The sequence below is a fragment of the Mustela putorius genome, unplaced genomic scaffold (genome assembly GCF_011764305.1).
Source record: "Mustela putorius furo isolate JIRA1106 unplaced genomic scaffold, ASM1176430v1.1 tig00003853_pilon_pilon_pilon, whole genome shotgun sequence".
Classification (NCBI taxonomy): Eukaryota; Metazoa; Chordata; class Mammalia; order Carnivora; family Mustelidae; genus Mustela; species Mustela putorius.
The window spans coordinates 16,333,473-16,361,132 of NW_025422005.1; the positions used below are offsets into that span (position 1 = coordinate 16,333,473).

General features: G+C 54.5%; 1 protein-coding gene across 3 annotated transcripts in view; it reads left to right on the forward strand.

Moving 5' to 3' along the window:
- The window catches only part of EPHB2 (EPH receptor B2), a 183,409-nt gene that overhangs the window by 50,128 nt on the left and 105,621 nt on the right, over positions 1-27,660 (forward strand). For all 3 annotated transcript variants that reach the window (XM_045063934.1, XM_045063932.1, XM_045063933.1), the window contains exons 2-3: positions 12,323-12,387; positions 15,471-16,155. In XM_045063934.1, the coding sequence (XP_044919869.1) occupies positions 12,323-12,387; positions 15,471-16,155 (750 nt within the window). The remainder of the gene's footprint in view (positions 1-12,322; positions 12,388-15,470; positions 16,156-27,660) is intronic.

The window sequence follows — 27,660 nt, forward strand, 5'->3', positions numbered from 1 at the left end:
TGCCTCTGTGCACAGCCGTGTCACGAGCCCCAGCAGCCCATGCCAGCTCTTCTTCTGGCATCATCTCAGGGTGTCAGGGGCCGTGAGGAATGAACAGTAGCTGATGACAAAGACATGGAGGCTGTGAGCACGAAGACGATGACAGGAGCTTGCTGGGTGGCTCTCCTGTGAAACATGGACCCATGAGAGAAAGCCCCAGCAGAGCCATGTTTGCTAAACTGCCCGAGATGCTGGGCGCAGTTGGCAAGCGAGCCCGGGGACTGAGAGGAAGCAGGTGGAGTCACGCTGAGCAGAGACGGCGCCCTGGGGGTTCTGTCACTGCACCCATGCTGCCGAGGGCCATAGCCGCGGAGCTGGAGGGGAGTGTTAACATAGGAGGGAGGCATTCTGGAAACTGCTCCTCTGAGACAGCAGCTGCTCTCAGAATGAGTGAGGGCTTTGGAGCCATCAAAACTGGGGTGGAATTTTTGTTCTGCTTGTGACTAGCTGTGTAGCCTGGGACAGTCCTCTGTATCTCTCTGACCCCCGGGCTGCAATTTCTTCATCCATAAAATGGATCAGTTACGGGGCGCCTGGGTGGCTCAGTGGGTTAAAGCCTCTGCCTTTGGCTCAGGTCATGATCCCAGGGTCCTGGGATTGAGCTCCACATCTGGCTCTCTGTTCGGCAGGGAGCCTGCTTCTCCCGCTCTCTGCCTACTTGTGATCTCTGTCAAATAAATAAATTTTAAAAATCTTTTTAAAAAAATGGATCAGGGCGCCTGGTGGCTCAGTGGATTAAAGCCTCTGCCTTCGGCTCGGGTCATGATCCCAAGGTCCTGGGATCGAGGCCCACATCGTGCTCTCTGCTCAGCGGGGAGCCTGCTTCCCTTCCTCTCTCTCTGCCTGCCTCTCTGCCTACTTGTGATCTCTGTCTGTCAAATAAATAAATAAATAATTTAAAAAAAAAAAAAAAGGAAAAAAACCCAAAAATACAAATAAAAAAATGGATCGGTTACTCAAGAGAATTCAGTGACAGCTGAATCAGGCCACCCTCCCCCAGTCTTCCAGAGGCTCCCTGCTGCCCTCAGGATGATCTCAGCCTGTTGGCCAGGCGTTCAAGGCTCTTTGTGGTGTCTGGAGTTCTTCTAGGCCTTCCTTCTCCATCTTCGGACTCCTTGTAGGGGCCATGCACATTCTCTCCTTCCGGCGTTTACACAGTTTGTTCCTTTCTCTTTCTCTTTTTCTCTCCTTCCAGGCTGGCTGTCTCTCTCTGAGTCAGTATTTGGGGTTCAGGTCAGGTATCACCCATTTGGGAAGCCTCCTCTGAGTCTGTCCCAAATCAGAACACTTCTTGAGGGAAGTGACAGTGTCTGTTTTTGATTCCCCGGTATTTAGCATGAACCTAACACATATATGCAGCCCAGCCAGGTGGCAGAAGTGGATAGACAGGTAGCAGATTTTTAGGTATGTAAGTGGTGTGAGTAGAAGGACAGGTACATGAACGGACAGGTAGATAGACAAAAGGAAAGAAAGGCGGGGAAGGAGGTTGGTTCAATGGAAAGATGGATGGCGGAAGGCGGGGCAGATACCTGAGTGGGATGCTAGATGTTGGGGTGGCAAGTGGATGGTGGATTATTGGGGAATAGAAGAACAGACTGATGAATGGGGTGAGGGGGGAATGGATGGATGGACGGATGGATGGATGGATGGATGGATGGATGGACGGATGGATGGATGGATGGGTGGGTGGATGGACGGATGGATGGATGGATGGATGGATAGGTGGATGGACGGATGGATGGATGGATGGGTGGGTGGATGGACAGATGGATGGGTAGATGGACGGATGGATGGGTGGATGGACGGATGGGTGGATGGACAGATGGATGGATGGGCAAATGGCAAGAAGGCAGAATGATTTCAGGAGTATTTGCTTGGATTTGGTGGTTCAGTGGATGGACGGGTATGAGAATGGGTAGGTAGATGGACAGGTGGGTGGACCATTGGGTAAGTGAGTGGGTAAACAGATGGATGGAAGGATAAGGGTGCGCAGGTGGGTAAGTAGGCAGGTGGATGGGTGAATAGATAGCAAGAAATTTTCTGGATGATTGCAAGGATTCGACGGTTGGAAAGACGGATGAGTGGGGGTGCAGGTCAGTGGGTAGATGAATGAACAGTAAAATTTCATGTAGCTAAATGCCTGACATCTTGCCCAGAAGCAGAGGGGTGGTCTGGATTCTGGGATTTGAGTTAATTGTCCTTCACTGGGAGAAACCAGTGCCAATTAGGCAAATAGATCCAGTCCCAGCAGGTCCCATAGCAGGCTTGCTAATTGAGTCCAACCTGACAGACCCTGGCTTGGACTTACAGTGGCCCGTGTCTTACTGATTTGTAATTTACACTCCACACACATATCCAAAAGGATGTGAGGTGACAGAGTAGTAAACCTGCGTGCAACGGGACGGTTCAAAATAAAGTGAGAATGTGGGAGGCTACCAAGCAGCATGGTTAAGAGCATACCTGCGTTCGGCTCCCGGATGTGCTGCTGGCCAGCTTTGTGACACTGGGCAAGGTACTTCACCTCTCTGAAGCTCGTTCTCCCACGTGTGGGAAGCCGGGGAGGAAGAAATGACGGAAGGAAGGGAAGCTGGCTTCACAGAATAATGTATGAATGATGAATGGCTTCCTGAAGCGGGATGCTAGCTGTGCGGGGTGGGTGGGCGAACCAGCGGTGGGTTATGGGGCCCAGGGAATGGCAGACAGATGGAGAAGGTGAGTGAGGGTGAGTGGGTGAATGGGTAGATGGATGATGGGTGGTTGAGCGAATGGGGACACTAATAATTCTATCTCAGGTGACAGCACAGTGGTTGGCACTGAGTAAGCACTTAGAATGATATAGTAGTATATGGAGTCATCTTGATACCGGAGACTATATTTCCCAGAGGAAAAATCCAGTCACCCAGACGGATGGTGTAAGAAGGAGAGAGCATGTGATGTCTGGGTCATGGGGATGAGGTGGGGGAGTAGATGGTCTGAGCAGCGAGCCAGACGCAGCCGGGCCCGCAAGGCGCTCACAGTCCAGTCGGGCTGACGAGTCAAGGTCACAGGGCAGGGTGACAAGTTTCCTCTCTTCTTACTTATTTTCTTAATTTTTATCGTTGAAGTATAGTTGGCCTTCTCTCCTCTCCTTTTAAATGGCCTTGACCGTTGCTCTCAACCAATCCGTCATTGTGAGGATCCCATGAAACGAAGTCAAAGAGCACTCAGCACACACGGGGCGCGCAGTTGGCGCTCAGTAATGCCCACGGCCATCACTATTTTTATTACCTACTCAAGGAAGGGTCTGCGGATTCACTTAAGGAAAGGGGCTTTAAAGGTTAAAAATCACAGAGCCGATGCTGGCCAGCGGGAGGCAGCTTGGGGCGTCAGGGAGGCTCAGGGGCAATTCGCTTCGGTTCAACTTCTGAGGTGCTGTGTGGCCTTGGCCAAGTCACCTAACCTCTCGGATCTTCAGTTTCCCTGTGCGTCAAACGGGGCCCGGAACCGGCATCCCTCGGGGTTGTCGTGAGGACCCCTGAAGCTCTTCTCCGTGCAGAGCCGTTCCGTCCCTGCTTCTCTTCTCCCCTTTCCCCCAGGCAAGCCCTGGTGTTCATTTACCGCCCGCCCCACCCCCAGCAACCCCTTCCCAGACCTCCATCCATCATCCTGTCCTTTGCGGAGGTTAAGTGGGTCCCCAAGCAGCGAATCCAAACTCTCCCGAAGCCCCTGCCGCACAATGCGGCCCGCTGTTAGCGAGCAACCCGGCTGCCCCGGAGGATTGGGTTTCAGGCGGGCGGCCGGCGCTGGCGGATGCCCAGGCCGGCAGCGGGCAGGCGGGGGACGCAGCGGAGGACCCGGCGTCGCGGGGACTCCTCCGCCTGAGCCTGAGAATGAAAACAAGAGCCGGCTCCAGGCAGGCAACCGAGGCAGAGGAGGGCCTCTGAGCGGCAGGAGGACCAGGAGGGGCAGGGGCAGAAGGATTTTCCATTAGCTGGGTCCCCTTTCCGTGAGCCTGAGGGCGGAACCGGGGTAGGGGGCCGGTGGGCGGTGAACTGGAAAAACAACGGGTTGCCTGTTGGCTGTTTCACCTTAGAAAGCCCGTGTTCTTCCGGGGGGGCAACTCCTCGGGGCTCCTCCGGCACTGCCACCCTTCCTTCAGCACCCCCACCCCACCCCCGCTCTCCTTGCTTGGGGCCGAGACTCACTCAGCCACCGATCTGCTCTGGTTTTCAGGGGAGAAGCCTGGGGGAAGCCGATGGGGCTGATCTGGGTTCAAATCCAACTCTGCTGCTTTCTGGCTGGGTGACTTTGGGCAAGTGTGTTAGCCTTTCTGAACTCGGTTTCCTGATTCGCACGATGGGCTCACTAAGGCCAGCTTTGCCAGGGGTGTGCAGTGACTGGCTCAGGATCTGGCACCGAGGGCGTGGGACACAAACTGTGATTTTTCCCTCCCCTTTGTGAGGCAGCATAGCCTGGTCAGACCAGAGGGGTCAGATCCTGCCTCACCCCTTACTGACTATGTGGTCCCGGCGGAGTTCTTGATCCCTTCAAGTCTCGGTTTCCCCAGAAGCTTGCTCTGGCTACAGTGAGACAGACAATGTTGATGAAGTACCTTCCCAGGGTCAGCCTTCAGGAGTGTTCGCGGGTTTCACTGTTGCCTCCCCTTCGCAGGGCGCCTGGTTGCCTCAGTGGATTAAGCATCTGACTCCTGATTTTGGCTCAGTCATGATCTCAGGGTCATTAGATCGAACACCATGTCTGGCTCCATGCTTAGTGGGGAGTCTGCTGGAGAGTCTCCTCCTCCCTGTGCCCCACCCCTGCTCATGCACTCTCTGTCTCAAATAACTTTTTTTTTTTTTTTTGGTAAGACTTTATTTATTTGACACAGAGAGAGGGAATTCAAGCAGGGGGAGTGGGAGAGGGAGAAGCAGGGAGCCCGATGCGGGGCTTAATCCCAGGACTCTGGGATCATGACCTAAGCTGAAGGCAGACAGACTCTTAATGACTGAGCCACCCAGATACCCCTCAAATAACTAAATAAATCTTAAAATTTTTTAAAAAATGGTTTGCACCCAATACCTCCTTGGATCTTCAGAGCAACCCTGTAAAGTACACAGAGCAAGGACCTTGTGGTCCTCTCTTTACAGAAGAGGAAACTGAGGTTCAGAGAGGTGAAGCGACTTTTCCAAGTCACCCAGTTTGTCAATGGCCTTGAACTTTATCTCCTGGTTCCTGCCTGTTGCCTCCTCTTGGAATTTCTAATATGGATGTGGACTGTGGAAAGAGAGTGCCAACTCCCAGACATCGGCTGCTGGTGTTCGAGTCACCACAGCCCTATTAGCCCCAGACAGGGAGCAGCCAGAGCTGCCAGAAATGGTCCAGTGCAGCACCAGGCTGATTTGCCACCTGGGCTGTGGGATGCTGGCCGGTCTGGAGCAAAGACCCCACGTGTCTGTCCATTTTCAGGAGAGACCACATCACTCCCCTTCTCAGGAATCCTCCGAACTCCCCCTTGCCTATGGGACAAGATCCAAAGTCCTTAGCCCCACATTCAAGAAGGCTCTAAAAGTTCTGTCCCCACCCTAAGCCTTCTGTGAAGCATTTTGCTCCTACTACATGGGACAGAAACTCTAGCCTGGTGCAAGTTTAAGTACTGCTCTCTGATGGACGGCAGACCCAGAGGCACCACTTCCTGGCCATGCAGACCTTGAACCATCTCTCCTAACTTCAGTTTTCCCATCTGTAAAGGGAGATAACCAAGTACCTACTTTACAAATCAGTATGATGAAATGAGGTAATGAATGCTAAACCCTTAGCCCCGGGCTCATGACTGAGAACCAGTCCTCAGGTCTTACTATGGTCCAAAGTGCCCTGGAATTTTCAGGCATCCATGAAAATTGGATGCCGCCGTGCCCCTGATATTCCCTGATCTTCCCTTGTCCATCTCAAACACCATCTCCACTTTGCTAATTCCCTGCTCAATAACACCTTCTGTCCTTGGGTTTCCTGGTCCCTCACTGGGACCAGCATTCTCACCTTGCCTCTTTGTGTAGAAAGTTCCTGTGTCAGGCACTAATCTGGAAGCTCCTTGAGGGAAGTGTTTGCTCATCTATTTTGATATCCCCAGTGCCCAGCACAGGGCCTGGCACACAGTAGGTAGAATAGATATTCATGGAATGACCATGTTCTTGTTACTTAACCCAGGAGAATTCAGGAATAGCTGCCAGGAAGAAAGAGACTTTGAGTTAAGTTATGGAAGAGAAGTTAGCCAGGCTAACAAAGCTGGAAGGGCCAGGCATTCTTGGCAGAAAAACCTGGAATGGTCAAGTGACCAGAGCCATGCTTGCAGAAGGAAATTGAGGGTGGCTGGACACTAGGGACATAGGAGAGCATGGCTGGAAGATAATTAACTGACCTGGTCAAGCAGCAACCTTGAAGGCAGGGAGCTAGGAGCTAAGACTATCTCTTGGCCACCAGTGGAAGCTCTGAAGGGCATAACGATGAGTTAAGACGTGATCAGACATGGACTTCAGAAACCTCACCCAGCTGCCACGTGGAGGTCAAATACAACTACTGTGGGCCAGAACCAAGTCTCGGTCCTGGGATATAGCAGTAAAGGAGGCAGACCAGAGCTCCCCCAGAGTGAGGACCCTGGGAAACGGCAGATCAGCAGGACTCCCCCTTCTAATGCTCACATGACCCATTTTACAGATGGGAAACTGAGAGCCAGAGAGGAGCACAGGCTTGCCTGTGGTTACACCCTGGAGAGTGCCAGAGCCAAAGTTCTAGCCTGGACAGTCTGAGCGCTACTCCCCTACTGCCCTTCCCTCTTCTCCTCCCGTCCTCACCCAGGCCTACACAGAAGGAGAGGGTAAACACGAACAGGGAGTCCCAGTGATTGTGTGTGTGTGTGTGTGTGTGTGTGTGTGTGTGTGTGTGTTGTCTGTTTTTTTAAGGCTATACTTGCAACATCTTAAAAATTATGCAGATGGGGGTGCCTAGGTGGTTCAGTCAGTTAAGTGTCTGACTCTTGATTTCAGCTCAGGTCATGATCTCAGGATGATGAGATTGAGCCCCATGTCAGGCTCTGTGCTAAGTATGGAGCCTGCTTAAGACTCTCTCCCTCTCCTTCTGCCCCACCCCTCCACTTGTTCTGTCTCTCTCAAAAACAAAAAAACCAGTCCTGCAGATGTGATTTCAGATGCCAGCCTTGCCTGTGGGCCCTTGTGAAGGTTGCTATACGTCCCTGACCTCAGTTTCTACATCTATAAAATGGGTTTAATAGCATATACCCAACAGGTCATCATGAGCCAGAAGCCATATTAAGAATGCCCCTCTCGGTGCCCTGCACACAGTAGGTGCTCACTGAAAGTTCCTCCCCCTCTCTTTGGAACTCACACACTGCCATTCATCCAGACAGTGTCCATGGCCCCCATGGGGGGGTCAGGCCAAGCTGACCGGGGCTCGATTGGCGAGCAGAGGGTAGCCGTCTGCTCCAGCCTGAATCAGCGGCGGTGGGAGCCTCGGCCAGCGCCTCCTCATACAGCCACCCTCCTGTCGGCTCCACACTAACGACTTCAGTGTGTCTCCCCTTTTAGCTCAAATATTTCTGAAATGCACACTGCTCATTCACACATAGCCAGAGGGGCCTACAGGCCTCCCCAGCCTGTGCAATCAGGGCCTCCTGATTGCTTTCTTCTGTGCAGTCTCCAGGAAGGAGAGGGGGTGCGGGCGCAATGGGGCTCGTGGCGCAAACCCGGTTTTCCCACCGAGGCAGGCTGCCCAAGTCAGCGGCTGGAGACCCTGGTTCCGGCTTTCTCCAGGGTGCCGAGAATCTGTCCGCACAGCCTCAGTCTCCTCATCTAGCCATTGGGATTTTGAAAGATGGTCATGGAGCGCACTCAGCGCTTGCAAAGAAGACCCTTCCACAGGGCTCGCTGGGGTGGGAGGGTCCAGGGGTGAGGAAAGGGGCAGCATGGGGCAGGGCTGGGCTGGGGGTGCACAGAGAAGTGGGCAGGGATGTGGGCAGGTGGACGTGGTCCAGCCAGGGGGCCTCAGAGAGCTGCCGACCGTTGCCAGCTCTGACCCATTCCCACCACGCTGTTGCTCACCTCCTCGCCTTTGCCTCTACTGTTCCCTCTGCCTCACATGCCCTTCCCATTCAGCGTCTCCGACTCCCTCTTAACTCATTCTTTAAGCCTCCATTTAAGTGTCACTTCCTCCAGGAAAGCCATCCCTAAGTTTGAGGTTTTCTTCCTCTCTTTCCACACCCAGTTCTCACACCCACGGTACCCCATGCGCGTCCCTGTCACAGTCTTTGTCACATTGTGTGGTGATTAATTATGTGTACAGCAAAAACAGCTTCCCCTGCATGAGGGATTGTCATTGTCACAGTGGGCATGGGATGGGGACATTTCGAGAGCTTCGGAAGCAGCTCGGCACCGTCCCGCGGTCCCCAAAGTGTGGGAAGTGAAATGACAGGTACTTTTCAGAGGAACATTTTTAATTGTAGTAGTTGTGTGTTTATTTTCCTTCTTTTTATGGCAAGTGATATTGGTTTCCCATTTATAATAATGATAACTCTTTCCTCTTTAAAATACACTTAAAAGAAGAGTCGGCTGGAAGAAAAATAGTAACTAAATATAGTGCAGGTTGTAGGTGGAACTGGCTGAAGTCAGGAATGTTGTTCTGATGGAGCCGAACATTAGCCTGGGGACGGCGGGGATTTTGGCTTCTGACTGTAGACCTTTTATGTGCCAAGCCCCTGTGCTGGGTGAGGGCAGCCAGAGGAAGTGTGGTGGGGGAGACGATCAGAAGCAACAGTGTGTATGGGGTACAAGGGTGAGAGAGCCCCACACAGACCATGCAGCTAGAGCACAGCTTGTGAATGCAAGATGTGTGACCTTGGGCAAGTTCTTGACTCTTTGTAAGCCTCAGTTTTCCCATCCGTAAAATGGGATGGTATCAACTGTGTCTTGGCATTTTGGAAGGACATTGGTGAGGGTCTCCACCTCCTAGTAGAAAGGTCTCCGTCTCAGGGACCATGAGTTCTCTCTCTCCCTTTTGCAGATTTTTGGGAATGGAGGGAGATGTCTGGGTTGATATGGGGAGAAGGAAGGAAGTGCTGGTGGCAGAGGGAGTTCTGGCTTCCTGAACCCACCCAGGTTCCTGGGGCAAGAGCTACTAGCCCCAGACTCCCGAGGAAACCGAATATGACTTTTGTGCTCGTTTTGAGAGGAACAAAGAGGAAACTCAGGGCATCCCAGGAAAGCAGTGTCAGACAGGCCAGGAAAGGCTCCTCAGAGGCTGCGGCACGGGAGCAAGACGCTGATGTTTGTCAGATGTTGGCAGGCCCCGTCTGGAGTGTGGGGGGAGCCTCTCGGACCTGCCTTCACTTTCAGGACCTGCCACCTCATGAGCCCAGAGGAAATGGCGTGTGCGCAGACCCTGGGCCAAAAAGCATAAAAGCACCGCGATCCATCTAAAAAAAGAGCATCTGCCACTCACCAAGGCTCTGCTTTGTGCTGGGCTCCAAGTGAACACACTTCCGTGTCCTTCTGTCCTCCTGGCCCCACTCAGAGGGCACTGTGGCCATTTCCCAGGTGAAGAAACTGAGGCTTAGGAAGGTTACAGGTCCAAGGTTACGAGGCAAGTAGGTGTCAGTCCCTCTGACCTCCCGCCCCCTGATTCATCTGCTCTGCCGACCTGCCTTGCATGCAGTTGGTGCAGGGAGTTGTCAACACTGAAAAGCAAAAGGCGGAGGGGAAGCTGCAGTGAGAGCACCCATGGGAGTCCTCTTGCCCCAGCCCCGAGTACTAACAGCTTTCCCAGAGGCAGGCTTCCAGGCAAAGCCAGGACTGGCACCGGGAGAAGGGAACTTCTTGCATCCCTCCCGGGGCATGTGCAAATTTCACATTCCCTCTTCACCCCTTCCTGTCTGAACCCAACTAGCCCTTGACTTCCGGCCTCCTGAGATCCTCCCTTTGCTTGTTACGTGTCGGGTGGGAGACAGAGGGGGGCTATGGAGCACCCCCGAGGCTGAGGTCCCTGGGAGCCTGGAGCTTGAGCACCAGCCTTTAGTCCATGACTTTCGGCCAGTCATTTGCCCTCTCTGGGCCTGAGCTTCCATCCCTACAGTGAAGTTGTCAGCTCACAGCCCCTCCTCTGGGCCGTGGAATCCTCTAGTGCTTGGCCTCTGGGTCAGCCCAAGAATCCAGCCAAGGGGTGGGGCCACCTGCTTGGCAGGCTTGCCTCCCCCACCCGAGCCCTTTCTAGTCCCAAGCAGAGTCTTCTCTCCCTTGTTCCACACGGCTCCCAGCAGCTGTTCCTCAGGCCCAGGCAGAGAGCCCGGCTTGGCGCGTCTCTGGCTGAGGCCGATGAGAGAAAACAGGTTAAAAGTTCAGCCCTTGTTCTCTCCAGGAAGAAAAATCTGTAGCATTCGGAGTGTGAAAAGGAACCCTTTTTTCAGCTCCAAAGCAGCACAATAGAACTTCCCTCCAATTTGCCATCAAAAAGATGCCCTTGGCACTGGACTCCACCGTCCCTGGCACCCCTCCTTCCCCCTTACCAGCACCCCCCCCCCCCCAGCAAAAGGACACAGTGACCACAGACAGAAGCCGCAGGCGGTCATGGGGACATTGCTGTTTCCTCTGTTGTCAACTCATGGGTCTGACTGGGGTCACTTCTGGCTGAATGCGTCCTCCCATCCACGCTGCTCCTGCCCTAGTTCAAGACCTTGTTGCTCCCATTTTGACCTTCACAGCGGCCTGGGCACGGTGCACCCTGCCCCTACTGTTCTCACCCAAATTCATCCAGCCCAGGCCATCCAACTAAGTATCTAGAAGTTTAAAGGGTTGGAGGCAGGAGACCTGCCCCTCCCAGTCTGCCACCAACTCCTGTGGGATCTTTAGGAAGTCTCTCCCCCTCTCTGTGCCTCAGCTGCCTAATCTCCAAAATGAAGCCGTGGGGCTCAGCCAGGAACAGCATCTCCCATGGTGTGGGTTCGTTTCCTGGCTCAGCGACCAGGAGCATCTGTGGCCACAGAGTGCAGGGATTGATTGGTGAGGTCTGCCGGGGCACAGAAGTGGGGGCACGGCAGCAAGCAGACTTCACCTGTGCCCGCTGGGCTAGATGGTGTAGAAGGTCCAGCTGTGACCTTCTACGTTTCTCTGCCTCCTCTGTCTTGGCTATTTGTAGTCACGCCTTATCACCACTACTAGATTGCGAACAACTAGGGTCTCACTCTTCACTGTTTTCTCTCTCAGGGTCCCCAGTGTATCCGGGTCTATTTGTTGAATGAATGCTTGAAAGGGGCCAATTAAATCTGCTCAATGCAGTTCAGCTCCAGAAGTGTTTTGAATTCCCTATGGCAGCAAAGGGGAAGTGGGAAGGGGCCCTGGGCCATGTCTGGGATGAATGAGGCTCTCTCCGGCCCTGGGGGTCTTCTTCACCATAGGTTGTGCAGCTCCTTCCTTCCAGCTACTGGAGTTGGGGCAGGGGCAAGCCCCCCCCCCTTCCTGGGCTGGTTCAGAAGCTCATTTGAATTTCCTCAATGCCCCCCCCCCGCCCCAGGGGACAGGTGACAGACTAGAGCAACTTTCGACAGTGCTCACCCTCAACACCACCACCCCCCACTCCTAGGGCCCTATCCTAGGAGCAGTTGACTTAGCCTTCTGGGAGGGAGCCCCAGTGTGGGGACACTATGGAGGACTCCAGGTGCCTGGAGAAGGGGGAAGGTGTCCCTGATAGGAAGTTTGGGCCAGAGAGCCAAGGTGGGGTAACTGATGGGGCTCAGCTGGGACCAAAGAGAGGCCTTTCCAAGGGCCACATTCTAGTTTTTGAGAATTAGATGCAGGCAAAAAAGCAGACAGACACCCTAAGTCTAATGTAAACTTTCCAGGGCTGCCTGGTGGGCTCTCTGAAGCCCCCCCCCCTCCACCCCAGCAGAGTCCAGGTTAAGACCCTTCTCCACCAGCAAGGGAGGGAAGTGGCAGTAGACAGGTTGGTGTGACATGATGGGCGGTGAGGAGACACGACCATGGGCAGAAGGGCTGGAGCTGGGCTTCAAGGGGGTGGAGCCTGGAGGGGGATAGAATCAGATGATTGGCTGGAACGTGGGAGTGGGTGGGATCATGGAGTGGGAGACCGAGAGGGAGGGTAGTCTGCCGCAGTACAGCGAGATGATTGATTGATGCGATGGAAGTAGGTGGCGCTCTGTAAAGGAGGCCCTTGAGGGGTGGGGGTCTTGGGGTGATTGACAGCACTCGGTCGGTGGACAGCAGTGACTCTTTGCTTTTCCTCACAGAAACGTTGATGGACTCCACCACAGCGACCGCGGAGCTGGGCTGGATCGTGCATCCACCATCAGGGGTGAGTCGGTGGTCCCCACACCCTGCCCGGTCCCCCAGAGGACCTCAGGTTCTGCTACAGGGCCTGGATGCCCCCTAAATTCCAGCCCCTTTCCCTCCTTCAGGGCCCAGGGCTGGCCTCTCATTGCCTCCTGGTCCCCTACTATTGGTGGAGTGCCGGTTACCATGACAACATGCTGGCAGCTTGCAGCCTTTATCCCGTGGCATCCTCAGGGTGAGGCTGAGAAGTAGGAACCCACGCTGCCCCCATTTTACAGATGAGGAAAGTGAGCTGTCATTTTCTGAGCACCCACCCACTGTGTCATATACTGTATCAAAGAAGCACCTTTATACACATCCAATCCAATCATATGGGGAAGAAACACCTACATTTTACAGGTAAGGAAACTGAGGCTCAGAGACTTGTAGCTTCCTGACAGGAGTATTATACCTAGTTAGTGATGGGGGTCTGGTTTGTATCCAAGGCTCTGACCCCCTTTCTGGGCCCCCTTTCTGGGTCCCCATAACACGAGGCTCCCCTTCCCTGAGCTCTTATCATCACACTTCCGTGAGCCCATACTTCCCTGGGACCAGTGATTTGAGCCCAGGTAGGCTGTGAGTCCCTCAGGAGAAGAGGAGGCACAATCTGAGATTCCTCTTTCTTCCAGCACCAACTTACATGCAGGCTGTGGGGCCAGACGTGCCTGAAATTCTGTCCCAATTCTGCCACTCAGCAGCCACGTGATTTGGGGCCAGGTGCTTAACCTGTCTGAGCTTCAGTTTCCTCATCTATAAAATGATGGTGGTCATGTCCTCTGCATTGGACCGCTGTGAGATTTTCACGGTGTCTAGCACAGTGCCTGGCAGAGGGCGCCCCCGCCCACGATGAATAGCTATAGTTGTACCACCATCATATCATCATCGTCACGGTCAGCAGTTTTTATAGCATTCCCTCCTCATCTCCCTGGGCTCCCCGCCCCCCGCCCATCCCTTCTCTTCCCCCCATCCCAGCTCCTCCCACTCAGCCGCTGCCCCAAGGAGCTGCATTCCCCCCCCCACCAACCACCCTCACCTCCCCAGCCCAGACCTGTGCTCTCAATAGGCAGGGCCCTAGGGTCAGGCTTCTTTCTGGGGCTCTTTCTTGTCACCAGTTTTCCATCTGTGAAGGCGGCCGGGCCCGCAGCCCCACCCCAGCAGGAATGAGGCCAGGCTGGGCTGCAGGGCCCCCGGACGCAATTATTTGGGGTGTTTAGGCTGCAGGGCCTCCGCATGTTAATTAGAGAGAGGGGAGAAAGGCAGAGTGCTCTAATTAAGTGCTCTAATTAAGTTCTGAAGAAGAGCAGTGGTTGTAACAAGGGGCTGACTTTGTCACATGGTGCCACCAAAAAAAAAAAAAAAAAGGCAATGTAGGGAATTCAGAGCCGCCATGGATGTGGAGGCTGGGCCAGCAGGCTCCAGCACAGCCTTCTCTACGGGTGCTGGCCCCTCACAACACCAGCCCTCCCCAGGCCGGCAGCCACTGCACGCCTCACACGGACTTGGCCCAGATATCTGAGGAAGGCAGCAGAACAAACAGCACCTACTCGAGGGTCACAGCTCTGCCGCTACCATCCTCACCACCGCCACCCATGGTCCCATTTGGCAGTCGGGCAAATAGAGGCTCAGCAAAGGGAAGTGACTTGCCCAAGGCCATGCATTGAGTTAGGAGAGCTGGGACAAAACCCAGGACTCCTGGGTTACCTGTGGGTCGTTGTGTTTCCAGGCAGCGTGCACAAGCATGGGAACGGGTCTAGTTCTATGTGACCTGGGTCAAGCGGCCTCACTTCCCTGGTCTCTACTCGCTCACCTGTAGAATGGAGATGATGCTACACTATGCGTGATAATCATGACAAAGAACTGAGGTCCCCCTCCAGCACCCACCCAGGCCAGCATGAGTGGGAGGGGGTGATCTGCTGTTTCAGCTCTTTTGGGAAAGCTAGCCCAGTACCAAAGGGGATACAGGAGAAGGAGGGGGTGGGGAGCTACTCTCAGCAAGCTCTCAGCCCCACTGGGGAGACCAGGCCGAGAGGCCCAAGGGTGCCCGGCCCTCGCCCAGGCTGGTGGTCCCCAAAGGCCCACCGGAGAATCGGCAGATGCAAACTCTGCAGCAAGAGAGAGCCTGCTCCAAGAGGCTTCAGAAGGATGGACAGAGAAGACAAGAGGGTACTCGAGGAGGGTACAGAATTGTGAACAAAAGCTCAGCATGTGAGTGAGCTTGGCTTGTGCGGGTCTGTGAGGAGATACCATGGGGTCGGGGCCCTTCATTCCAGCCTTCCGTGGCCCTGCCCAGGCCCCTTCTGCAGCAATGGGGCTCGGGAACTCTCAGCTGCATGTGTGAGAGACAGGCTGGGGCCCAGGGAGAGTGCCAAGGCACCTGCCATAGGCAGGAAGGGTGGAAAGTCTCTCTCCAGGTCCCCTAACCACTTTAGTGGTATCATAACCAGCCCCAACAGACTGCCTGTCTTCCCCATCGTGGGGTAAGGGCTCTTCTTCTGTCAGACTGGGAATCCTCTGAGGCAAGGACTGTCTCCCTGATCAGAATAGGAGCTCCCAGTAGGCAGATGTTCTGACTCCCCCATCAGACCAGCAGTCCTCAAGCACAAAGCTGTGTCTGCTCTCAGGAGAGGGAATTCCCTCAGGGTGGGCCTCTCCCTTTTCTCCCTTCCAGGTGGGTGCCTCCCACGAGCCGAGCCGGGGCCATGTCCCCTTTATCACCGGGGGAGGGGGTGAGGGTCACATCTCCCAAGAACAGGGTGTGTGCCCTTCCCATCAGATAGGCATGTCTCCCTCTACTCACAGACTGGGGAACTCCTCAGGGCCAAGGCCATGTCTCTCCCTCCCCTCAGGACCTCTCTGATGATAGGAATCCCGTCTCCCTCATCAGACTAGAACATACCTAAGACAGAGTCTGTGCCTCCCCCATTAGACTAGGAGGCCCCCAGTGGTGAGAGTCCTACTTCCCCCTGTCGGACTGAAAGGATTCCCTGAGACAGGATCTGTGTCTCCCCCCTAGACAGACAGGGCTGAGCCCCCTCCCCCACCCCCTGACTAGCATTTCACCCACAGTGGGAAGAAGTGAGCGGCTACGATGAGAACATGAACACGATCCGCACGTACCAAGTGTGCAATGTGTTTGAGTCGAGCCAGAACAACTGGCTACGGACCAAGTTCATCCGGCGCCGGGGCGCCCACCGCATCCACGTGGAGATGAAGTTCTCGGTGCGTGACTGCAGCAGCATCCCCAGTGTGCCCGGCTCCTGCAAGGAGACCTTCAACCTCTATTACTATGAGGCCGACTACGACTCGGCCACCAAGACCTTCCCCAACTGGATGGAGAATCCGTGGGTGAAGGTGGACACCATCGCGGCCGACGAGAGCTTCTCGCAGGTGGACCTGGGCGGCCGGGTCATGAAGATCAACACCGAGGTGCGGAGCTTCGGGCCCGTGTCCCGCAGCGGCTTCTACCTGGCCTTCCAGGACTACGGCGGCTGCATGTCCCTCATCGCCGTGCGCGTCTTCTACCGCAAGTGTCCCCGCGTCATCCAGAATGGCGCTGTCTTCCAAGAGACCCTGTCGGGGGCCGAGAGCACCTCGCTGGTGGCCGCCCGGGGCAGTTGCATCGCCAACGCTGAGGAGGTGGATGTGCCTATCAAGCTCTACTGTAACGGGGACGGCGAGTGGCTGGTGCCCATCGGACGCTGCATGTGCAAAGCGGGCTTCGAGGCAGCGGAGAACGGCACGGTCTGCAGAGGTGAGGGCTGCGGCGGGGCGGGCACCCCTGCAGGGGTGTAGAGTTGCAGCTGGCTGCAGACATGGGCTGGGGGTGGTGCTCAGGCTGGCCAGGGCAGTGGCCTGGAGCTGACTGGGAGGCCCTCTCTTGGCCGGGCTTCCCCAATCCGCAGCCGATGTTCTGTTTCTTAGAAGGAAGCGTTTGAAGGGTGCTTCTAGAATGGTGGCAGGTTTATGTCCCAGGGGGAGCATGCAAGGTGATTTTCATAGGTGTGGGGATAAATGGTTCTCATTTTATTTTTTTATTGTTTTGTGTTTTTAAAGATCTTATTTATTTATTTGGCACAGAGAGAGAGGGAGAGAGAGAGCACAGGCAGGGGAAGCAGCACAGGGAGAGGCAGAGGGAGAAGCAGACTCTCCCCCGCCATCCCGCCCTGGTGAGCAGGGAGCCCAATGCGGGACTGGATCCCTGGACCCCAAGATCATGACCTGAGCTGAAGGCAGACGCTTAACCGACTGAGCCACCCAGGCACCCCTAAACATTTCTCATTTTAATTCTTACGTGAATATTAACAACAGCAAGCCATGCTGTAGGTCTTCATTTACAAAAGTGATGTCATTTCATTGTGAAGGAAATAAGGCCCAGGAAAGAATGGGGGTAAGTTGACATTTATTGGGCTTCGGCTGTGTCCGTCAGTACAGGCCAGGCTCGACGGAAGTGACCAAACAGTCAAAAGTTCATTTCTCACTCACGGCTGCCTGTCCATCGGGGGTCAGCTGGGGAGTCCCCGCTCAGGGAGCCAAGCGGGATGGAGCAGCTGTCATTTGGAATTTGGCGACTGTGAGGACAGAGAGAAGGAGTGTGAGGTGGATGGTATGCTGTGGTCCTTAGCTCCGCCGGTGGTGGCACGCACACCGCTCCGCTCCCCTGCACGCTTCAGTGGCCGAGGCGAGTCACACACTTCCTTCCGGTGCAAGGAAGGGGGAAGGGGGGAGGGGACACGCAGGTCGGCCATGAGCCAGGCCTCCTGACCGCCAGTCATACTGTGTGCTGAGCACTTGTGTATCTAACTTACTACTCCTCTCAAGAAGCCTGGGAGGGATGGGGCCATTTTACAGGAAGAAATCGAGGCTCAGAGAGTTAAGTAGGGGAGCCAGGGGTCTTATCCAGGTAGTGCAATTCCAAGCCCACCCCCCAGCCATCATGCCACTTGGGGTGATTTAAGGAGAGGTCCCAAGGAAGCAATAGTGCAGGTGCTGTTGATTGGGGCAAACAATCATGAAGGTGGTCGGCAAGCCTAAGAAGTTTGTAGGAGGGATTGCATGGTCGTAAGAAGGCTGTGAAGGTAGATAGACCTGGGTTCAAATCCCAGCCCTGCCTATTATTGGCTGTCTGTCCTGGGCTATGCCGGAAACCCTCTTTCTTAGGGCACCTGTGAAGACTCAACAATTCAAGACTGTAAAGCACTTAGAATGGCTTGTGGGTATGCAGTAGGCGCTTAATACATGTTAACTAAATGGGATGCAGTGGCTACAAAACCTGGCCTGGGGTGGGTACTCCACAATGTGAGCTGGGTGGTGATTTAAAGCTTACTTCTACCACCTCCTCTTGCCTTTCCTGTTGGGATCAGATCCTGGGGGTCCTCCAAATGCCAGGCTAAGGTTTGGACCCAATTCTGGGGTTCCTGAAGTGCCAGTCACTGGGTGGCCTCAGGTGGCTGCAGTGACCCTCCCTTTCATAAAATGCTGCTGCGTCCACCATCGCCATGGCTCCTCCCTCCGTGAGCTGAAGCAGCATTTTAGAGGCCCCTGGGCGGTAACACGGGGGGTCCTGAGAGAGGAGCAGCAGCCCGTGCTCTCCAGAGGTGGTGGGTGTCCGGACGGGGCACCCATGGTGCTAGGATCAAGGGATGTGAGGAGGATAAAAGAGAAGGATGACATGAACACGTAGGCTGGAAAGGAGGAAGGAGGCATTTCCGGCTTGCGGGGAGGTGAGGGTCCTGGAAAAGACTCAGGGATGTTGGGTGAAAAGGCTGGTTTCTGGGGGAAGATAGCAGAGCTGGTTTTCTGTACTTGAGTGTGAAAATGGCACAGCCTTGGCAGGTGGCGGGCCATGGGGGGAGGCACAGAATCAGTCCCTCCTTGCTCATTATTTATTCACTCATCAAACCTCACCCGCGCCTGCTCTGTGTGAGACCTTGTGTGGATGGTCAGGGAAGAGAGAAGAAGGCAACTGTGCCTCTGCCTTCTAGGAGCCACAGGCTAGCTGGGGAGACAGGCTAGACGTGAGCAAGGGAGGGGGTGCCTTTGACTGGTTCTGACTGGAACCCCCTGGGCTGGGGTGATCGGTGGAGGGAGATGGGGAGGCGACACAGAGGAGGTGACATTGGAGCTGAGTCTTGGGAGAGGGATATGTTGACTAGGTGGCCTGGGCCTTCCAGAGGAGGGATCTGCAAGATCTGGGGATGTGAAGCAGCGTGTTCCACTGGGGAGACTGGCACGGCGTCTGGTAGGTCCGTGGCTAAGGACTCGGGGAGCAAGGAAGGAAGAGGTGTTCTGGAAGGTGCCTAGAGGAAGAGGTACATTAGTTACCCATTGTTGCCCAGCAAGCCACCCCAAAGAGTCATAGCTGAAAACAACAAGCGTTTGTAATCTCACGGTGTCTGAGGGCCAGGGATCCAGGTGTGGCTCAGGCAGATGGTCCTGGTGCAAGGTCACTCCTGGGGCTTCGGTGTCCTCCAGCGGCCATGCTGGGGCAGGGTCTGCTTCCATATTCGCCCACATGATTGTGTGCGGGCTTCAGTCCCTCGTGGGGAGTCACATGGGCAATGGCTTCCCCCAGAGCAAATGACCCAAGAGAGTTCAAGAGAGCAGCCACGACAGAAACCATCATCCTTTTATGACCTCATCTCAAAAGTGGCATCTCATCACTTCTGCCATATTCTCTTTGTCAAAAGCTAGTCCCCCAGTTTTTCCCCAATTCAATTACATGGGCTGAGAGTGCCAGGACGGGGGGCAGGGGGCGGTCACTGGGGCTAGAAGAGCGACCGGTCGCCTGGCACAGGCAGGTCCTCCAAGGCTGAGCTTCTCTTTGCGAGTGGATCTGGCCCCCTCCTCCCCGGACCTCTGGCCTGACCACCCCAAGCATCCACCCTGAGTGGTGGAAGGGGTCGTCAGCAGAATCTCTGGGAAGATCCATTTGATAAGCAAAAATCCATTGCTTCATTAATACAAATTGGAGATGATAAGGCCGCTTAAAGTCTGTTTGACAGATGGCAAGCTCGTGAGTCCTCATGGGAGTGGCACAGACATCCCAGGGGTGAGCAGGGTGGCTGAAGAAGGGCGGGGAGCTCCCAGTGCCCTGAGCATTTCCCAAAACTGTAGGCTCCCCCGAGGCAATGTGACCGGCTTCCTCCAGGGCCAACTGTGTGCAGGGCAGAGTGGGGAACAGAGGGGCCTGGAGAAGCCAGTCAACCACTCAGCAAGCGTGTATGAAGGACCCTCTCTGTGTGCCATTGGCCCTCCGGCCAATACAGACCATCCCGATTGACGATGGCTCGACTTACAGCCGTCCAACTTCTCGTTTTTCCACATTCCGAGGGTGCCGTGGTGATGCATATTCAGCAGAAAGCCTTCTTGGGAGTTTGAGTTCTGATCTTTTCCTGGGCTGGTGACGGCTGGTCTGATTCTCTCCTTACGCTGGGCAGCTGGGGGTGGTAAACAGGCGATCCACGTGCGTTCCTTCTGCATCCACGTGACCAGTCTTTTTTCCAGTTCAGTACTGTGTCCGGTCAATGGCATGAGATGTAGCAGGCTTTGTGTTAGACGAGGTTGCTCAACTGAGCAAGCTTTAGGTACACCAGGCTAAGCCCTGATGTTCAGGGGGTTAGGGGGGTTAAGTGAGCTTTCCACTTAAAATATTTTCAGCTTACAGTGGGTTCATCAGGATGGAACCCCATGGTACATCAAGTCAGATCTGTCTATCTTGAGTACCGTTTATGAACCATGCACATACCAGTGGTGGGGAACACAGGTTGGAATGAGAGGCATACTTTCCCTGCCCTTCCAGAATTTTTAGTCTGAGTCTCTAGACAGAAGAACATGGAGGAGAAAAGTTAGTGAGCAGATGAATAAAATAGTTATAAGCTGTGATGAATGAAAGGGGGGGTGGGGAGATGTAGCAGTAGAGATCAAAGGAAGACTCGTGTTAGCCAGAGGGGCCAGGGAAGGCTGCTTGGGTGAGCAGTAGACTGAGAGGATGGCCGAGTACGGTCCTTCCAGAAATGAATTACAGCCAGTCACAGCATTTTGAGAATGTGAGAAGGAAGGCATCTTTTCTGACTGGAGGTCTAGGAAGGCTTCAAGGAGGAGGTGGCATTTGAATTAGGCCCTGAAGAGTGAGTAGGATTTGGATGGGTGAAGGGAGGGAGGTCATTGTAGATCAAGGAACCAACCTGCATGAATAACGCCCCGAGGTATGATAGTACTGGGTGTGTTTGGTGGGTATCCAGTGTCTCACCCGGGGCGGGTGTCAGGGTATGACACGTCCCTACTCATGCGTTTGTCCAGTTTTTATTGGGCACCTGGTCAGGACCTGCAGTGGCCATACAGCTGCCAGGTGAGGGACTCCGGAGACTTTCTTCAGAAGAGCTCTGGCCTCCTCTCCTCCAAAGTCCCCAGCCCCGTCACGGTCCCCACTGAGGTTTGTAGCCAGCAGATCTGCTGGGGGCGGGGCGGAGGGGCAGGGGGCTCTGGGCTCTGGGCTCTGGAATTCCTTCCCTGCAGCAGCAGCTCCCCCCAAGCTCCCAAGTCTGTTTGCCTGACTCTTTCCAGATGTTCATGGGCTCGATGGGGAAGGTGCCTCTGCCTCAGTGTCTCCAAGTATGTCTCCATCGCCCTATTTCTCTTGGTCTCTCCTTCCCTAGCTCAAGCCCCTACTCTGCCCCTGCCCATCAGATTCCCATCGCGTAACCCCTGTTGGGGGCCCTGCCCTCCTCTCTCCCAACAGCAGACCCGCATCTAAAACCGATCAGGAGGGAGCTCCACGGTGATCGTGATTGCTGCGTGCTGTCGGGGTGTAACGGGATTTTTAATATTTAGCTTGGACAGGGAGAGGGGCTGCGAGCCAGTGGGAAGGGGTATGGGGCGGGGGTGGGGGGAGCGGTTGCACGCACATGTTGATCCTCTGGCTCTAGCTTAGACTCCCAGTTCCCAGCTGCTGGACTTCTCACAGCCTCTCCCTCTCCTCCACCCTGCCCTGCCTGGCAGCCCCCAGCCCCGCTCTCCCCCGTCAGCTGTGGCCTCTCCTTGACCTTGGCCGTGGAGACCAGGTTTCCAACCCCAGCTTGGCCTAGCTGTGTGACCTTGGGCAAGCAACTGACCCTCTCCCAGTCTTTGTTTTCCCGTCTGCAAAACAGGATAAACCCAAAGGGCTGCCGTACAGAGTAAAGGAGGAAATACCTAGAAAAGTGTTTCAAAAATACGAACAGGGACTTCCACCAACACTGTCTTCTGCTGTGAATGTTTGAGGTTTTTTCTGTTGTTGTTGGTTTTTTATGTTTTTTGTTTTGTTTTGTTTTGGGGGTTTTTTTGTTTGTTTGTCTCTGATGAGCTTTTTACTTGGAGGAAAAACAAACTTTTTCTTATCACAAAAGCAGTGTAGGTTTGTTGTAGAATCTTTAGAAATTATTGAGAAGCAAAAGGAGGAAAATAAAATCATTCAGAGGAGCCACTGTGAACAGGCTGGCGGAGATCCTTCGGGGTGCGTTCATGCACATTGATTATGTTTAAAGAAGAAGTGAACTTCCTGCTAAAAATACGCAAGGGTTTTTGACTGATTAAAATTTTGTGGGCACTTTTGCATGTCATGTTATATCTCCAGCATCATTCTGGAAGGCTCTTGGAATTCCATAGGAAAGATGTGTCATAACTTATTTACCAAGCCTCTGTTGATCGACACGTAGATTACTGGCCATTTTCCACTATCTTAACAAATGCCGGGATGCACATCATTGTCCCTGTATTTTTGTCCACTGTTATTGGTATTTGAATAGATATGTTTCCAGATGTGTAATCATGGGGTCAAAGGTATGTATGTTTTTTAGAGCTTTGACGCACAATGCCAAGTTACTCCCCAGAAAGCCATGGCCCGTGTACTCTCCTAGCAGCAGACGTTCTGAGTGCCTGTTTCCCCACAAGCAGGAGATATTCTGCCTGTCGCTTTATTTTCTGCTTTTCTCCCAGAATCCTGTGCTCCCTCAGCCAGGGTAGGGAGAGGCCCAGAGCGATGTCTCTGGGCCTTCAGGGTTGGATCCTGGGGACTGCTCGGGTGGCCGCCTTCCTACCATGCTCTCATCTCTAGCCTTTCCCATGGAGGTTGGACCCACGGCTCAGATGTATCTGGTGAGGCTGTGGGGTAGGGTGCGGTCAGTCTTGGGGTGAGGAGGAGGGAGGCCGCCAGCTGGCAGGGCCTGTGCTGGCTGGGGAAAGGGTGTGAGGGTTGGAATGCTGGGTGGGTGGGAAGAGAGGCCCAGACCCCCACACAGAAGTTCTGCTGCATCTCTTGAAGGGCAGGGTGGAGAAGCCCAGCTGGGGGAGGGGGTTGCTAACAGACTCCCCTCCAGAACCCCAGGCTAGGGCCAGGCCTGAGACCACACAGGCCATCCTTGGGAGAAGGGATTGGGTGGGGAACCTGGCCAACCCTCTCAGCTCATTCAGTTCTTGGCTCTTAAAAATGGAAGTGCCCCCTTCCCCCACTTTCCCTTTGCGTATGTTCTCTGAGCATCTTTGTGGACAGCTATCCATCCCTCTGTCCCTACACTGGTCTGCCTATCCAGCCAGATAGCCATCAGAGATTCACTAAACACCAGCTTCTGACTTTTTTTTTTTTTTTTTTTTTTTTTTTTTTTTTGCTTCCTGGGGGGGGTCAGTGATGTCTTCATGGAGGACCAGGAGGCTAACATAGAAATGTGCCAGGTGCTGTGCCAGGCAGTGGGGTTTTTGGAAAGATCAGTCATAGACCCTGTCCTCGAAGACCACCCAGTCTAGAGATGTCAACAGATATGTGTGCAGATAGTAGAGGTGGATACAAAGGCCCCAACCCACCCAGCAGAGCACCAGCTCAGGGGAAGGCTTCTGGGAAGGGGAGCCTGTAAGTGGAAGCCGAATGAGGAGCAGGAGTTAGCCAGGGGAGCGGGGAGCAGGTGCAAAGACCCAGAGGCAGGCAGAGTGCGTGTTCTTAAAAAGGGAGGGAGGGCTACTTCTGCCCAGTTTCCTCTTTAAGTCAACCAAGTGGAAGGATCTGGATATCAGGACATGGACGATGTGGTCTTCATATTCCCTCAGAGGTCTGGACAGGAAATAGTGAGCAATTTTGGCCCCTGATACTCATAACACCCCTCCTCCCCCCAAGAACCTTCTGTGCACCAGACTCTGGGCCAGATGCAAGGACTGCAGAGGTGATGAAGGCCCTTCTTGCCCTCCGAGAGCTTCAAGTCAGGGGCAGGGGAGATGGCTCTCAATGTGTAACTGTAGCCTTGGAGCACTTAGGAGGGAGTCACGGTAAGATGGGGGAGGCTGCCTGGAGGAGAAGCCATTTCCCAGGATTCTGGAAAATGGAAGGAAACAGGAGCAGGAATTAGTCCAGAAAAAGATGATCAGAAATGATACAGACTTTTAACTCTGGTCTCTTGCTGAGCCTCAGACAAGATACAGCCACCTGGGGGAGGGGGTGGGAGATGGGGAGAGGAGAAACGTTGGCTAAAGGACAAGGGTAGAGGGGCTGCCAGGCTTTTTAGTTCCATGCTATCAAAGGACTGCGTGAGGCAGAGGCTACAAGGAGTCCTAAGGGCCAGGACTGAACAGTCTCTCCTCTGTGCCCGGCACTGTGTCCTATGCCGCACTCCATTGTCTTTTGGAATCTTTTGTTGATACGATTAGCTCCATTTTACAGATGATAAGACTGAGGTCCGGGGAAGTTCAGCCCGCTGCCCAGGACCACACAGCCAGCAAGCAGCAGAGGCAGAGTGGGAACCTGGTTATCTTCAACTGTTGAAACAACTGATTAACCAGAATGGGGAGAGGCCTGAATGTGCTCTTTCGGCTCACCTCCCAGATTGCCGCGGGGCGGGGAGATGGGGGAAATGAAAGGTTTGACAAATAACTGTGAGAGGGACTCTTGCTCAGGACTTCGGGGCCACCCTGCTGGGGCAAACTGGAGGGCTTCAGGGTGGAAGAGGGAGGCTTGTGGCTGGGCCTTGAAGGACAAGTTGCTTTCCTATGGAGATGCTGGGCACAGTGGAATGTGGTCCCAGGGCAAAGGCTCAGGGGTGGAGAAGAAGCCCCAGGGGGTGTCTTCTCCTGCTCAGGGGGAGAAGACTTCCAGGAGGGAGACGCACCCACCCGTGGCTAACCTCTGGCCAGAAAAAAGAGCCTGTCCACCCCCACACGGCTTTTACCAAGCGCTCACCTTCTATCTCTAACTGCATGCTAACCTTATCGAATGCCCCCCTCAGAGTAGGAAGCAGACTGGGACCAATGGTCACACTCCTTGGAGGTGACAGGCAGGTGTGCACTCTCGTGCCGCCCACTTATGATTTCTCCCGCTCTTGAAAGTGGCAGGAGGGCTCTGTGGCCAGCAGCCAGCACTCACGTTTGTTAGGAGGTTTCCGTAAACCAGGCAGCTCTCTCTCTCTCTCGGGGTCTCACTGACTCTCAGACCCTCTTGGGGTCGGGGATCATCATTCCTGTTTTACAGAAGAGGAAACTGAGGCCCAGAGAGAGTGAGCAGCTTGTCTGAGGGGACCTGGTTAGGAAGGGACCGGACTGGAACCCAGGTCGCCCTGCCCCTGGAGCCTCCTCCCTGATGTCCTCTCTCTATCCCCAGCCTGGCGGGGGACCCCGAAGGCACCAGTTGACGGTTTGGTCCCAGGCTCTCTCCACAGCACTCCAGCAAGACCATAAACAGCTGGGGAAGCTTCCCTCCCTCCAGCCGCCGCCTTTACATCTGGCGAGAGAGAGGCCCGTTTATTGAGGAAGTTTATGCATTTAACAGTTTAAGCCTTTCTAAGCCTGTGGTACAACAGGATTTGGGAGCCGTTAACAATTCTGTGTGGTTAAGAGATTTTCATTGCTCTGCGGCAGCTGGCTCAGGCCCCACAGGCCCCACAGGCCCCACTCCGGCCTCAACCCCGCCCTGCTGGGGCACCCCCTGCTCCCTGGGGCCCTTTGTCCTCAGCCCCCCCCCCCCCCCCCCCCCCCCCCCCCCCCCCCCCCCCCCCCCTGTCCCGCTGCTTTTCCCTGTTCGCCCGCCCAACTCAGAACTTATAGGGATGAACTTTGACCTCGAAGGAGGAAAAGGCCCAGAGAGGGGAATTCCGGGAGTTGGCCAGGGCCACAAGGCAGGTAAGAGGCTTGAAGTGGCCTGCCTGCCTGTGTGCCTTCCCCCACCCCTGACGGCTTTCTGGGCAGAGAAGGGGGACATTATACTGTTAATTCCTCATCGGCAGAACTGACACAGCCCCTCCGGGAGCAACATGTATTCCAAACCTTCCAGGGCTTTGGACAGGCGGTGGGGAATGGGGTGACTTGCCCACACTCATTTACCTTGTCAGGGACAGAGCCGGGATCAGAACCCAGGCCTCCCAAAGTCCTAATGAGAATTCTTTGCACTCTACCAAACTGGTGGGTTTTTTCCATAGCTCGGGGCAGGGGGTGGAGGGGGGTACTGTTTGTAATTATAATGTCTTACATATGTACAGTATTTATGTACTCACACCCTGCCCTGTTCCAGAAGAGATTAGAGGCCGCTCTCATATAGCATTTGGCCTCACCCAATATGAGATACTTTGATCTGCATGCTGCACACAGGAGAGAAGCAAAGCGAACGTTCCTGTCGCCATTGTAGAGACAAGCGAAACGGAAGGCAGGAGAGGACCCAACTTTCCCAGGGTCACACTGCACTCTAGGGCAGAACCAGGACAAGAACCCAGTTCTCTGGGGCTCTTTCTGGAGCCCCTCATTGTCTGCGAGATGTTCAGAATCACGGCCCTCCATCTCTGCAGGGATGAGACCCTGGGTCCCCCATGAAACACCACAGGGGACCTCAGTCTCCATCCCAGCTGGGAACAGGTGGTTCGCCCCGGGAAAGGGTCCCCTCACAGCTCAGAGAATGTAAGGTTTGTGTGCAGAGGGGTGTGGGGGAGGGTTTGGTGAGATGGGCCAACGTGTTCCTGACAACCTTGCCAGATAAACTAGCTCATGCCCAAGAGACCAGCCAGGGTCCCTTTGAAGTTGGGCCGGCCTTGGGACTCCTACCCTGTCTGGTACATCTGGCCCGTTGTGTCTCCCCCAGGCCCTTCCGAGCCCGTCCTGGTGGCTTGTCTGTCCAGCCAACCGACAGGCCCACCAATAGCATTGCTATTGCCCGACATCTGAGCAGCATACTCGCTCTGTCTCCCGTCCTCTCTGCTCCCTCACAGGAAGGGCCCATGGCAGCTGATCACCAGCCTCATGGTTATAAAAACTGAGGCTCAAAGGTGTCAGAAGAAATGACTTGTCCAAGGACCCTCCGGTCAGGGTCCTACCCCAGCTCCCCACACCTCCTTCCAGACCACAGTTGTGGATACCAGAGACAAAAGCCTGGGAAGGAAGGGACATGCAGCGGCGGTGTGTCTGCTAGTCGTCAGGCCTTCTGCCCTAGGCTTGCTTTGGGATATTCCGCAGAATCCTTGCAGGCTCCAGACGCTGGCTACGGTTAGTACTCTCGTTTCTAGAGAGGAGGAAGTGGAAACTCAGAGAGGTTAAAAAAAAACAGCCCCAGAGCACAGCTAATGAATGATGAGCCAGAAATGAAATCCAGAATTGGTCCTCTTCCCCCCGGAATATATGTACAGTGTTTCATTGTTAGTAAAATTTTCTCACAATTCTTGACTTCTTCAGATGAAGAAATTAAGGCTCAGTGACGTGGAGTGAGCTGTCCCAGGGTCACGGCTGGGAAGGGTCAGAGCCAGGACCACGGCCAGTTGCCAGGCCTGTTGGACCCTGGTGCCCAGGCACTTACCTCCCAGCCTTGCAGCTCAGTCCTGTGCCAGGTCCTCTCTTGAACCCACTCACGTCATACCTTTGCATTAAAACAGCTCAAAATTGGGGCGACTGGGTGGCTCAGTCAGTTAAACATCCAACTCTTCGTCCCCGCTCAGGTCATGATCTCGTGGGTCATGGGATCAAGCCCCACATCGGGCTCAGCACAAAGTCTGCTTGTGATTCTCTGGCTCTCTCTCTGCCAATCCCCCTGCTTGTACTGTCTCTCTTCTTAAAATAAATAAATAAATAAAATCTTAAGAAAAAAAAAACCTGCTCCAAATCAGGTTCCCCTATGACATCCACGTCATAAATCAGGGGTCAAGTCCCAGGCCTCAGCTTCCTGGACCTGCCTGTGGCCTTTGACAAAGCGACCGCTATGTCTTCTGGGCCCGCGCTGTCTGCTGGCGTCCCTGCTGCCTCTCTTGGTGCTTCTAGCCAGTTCCAA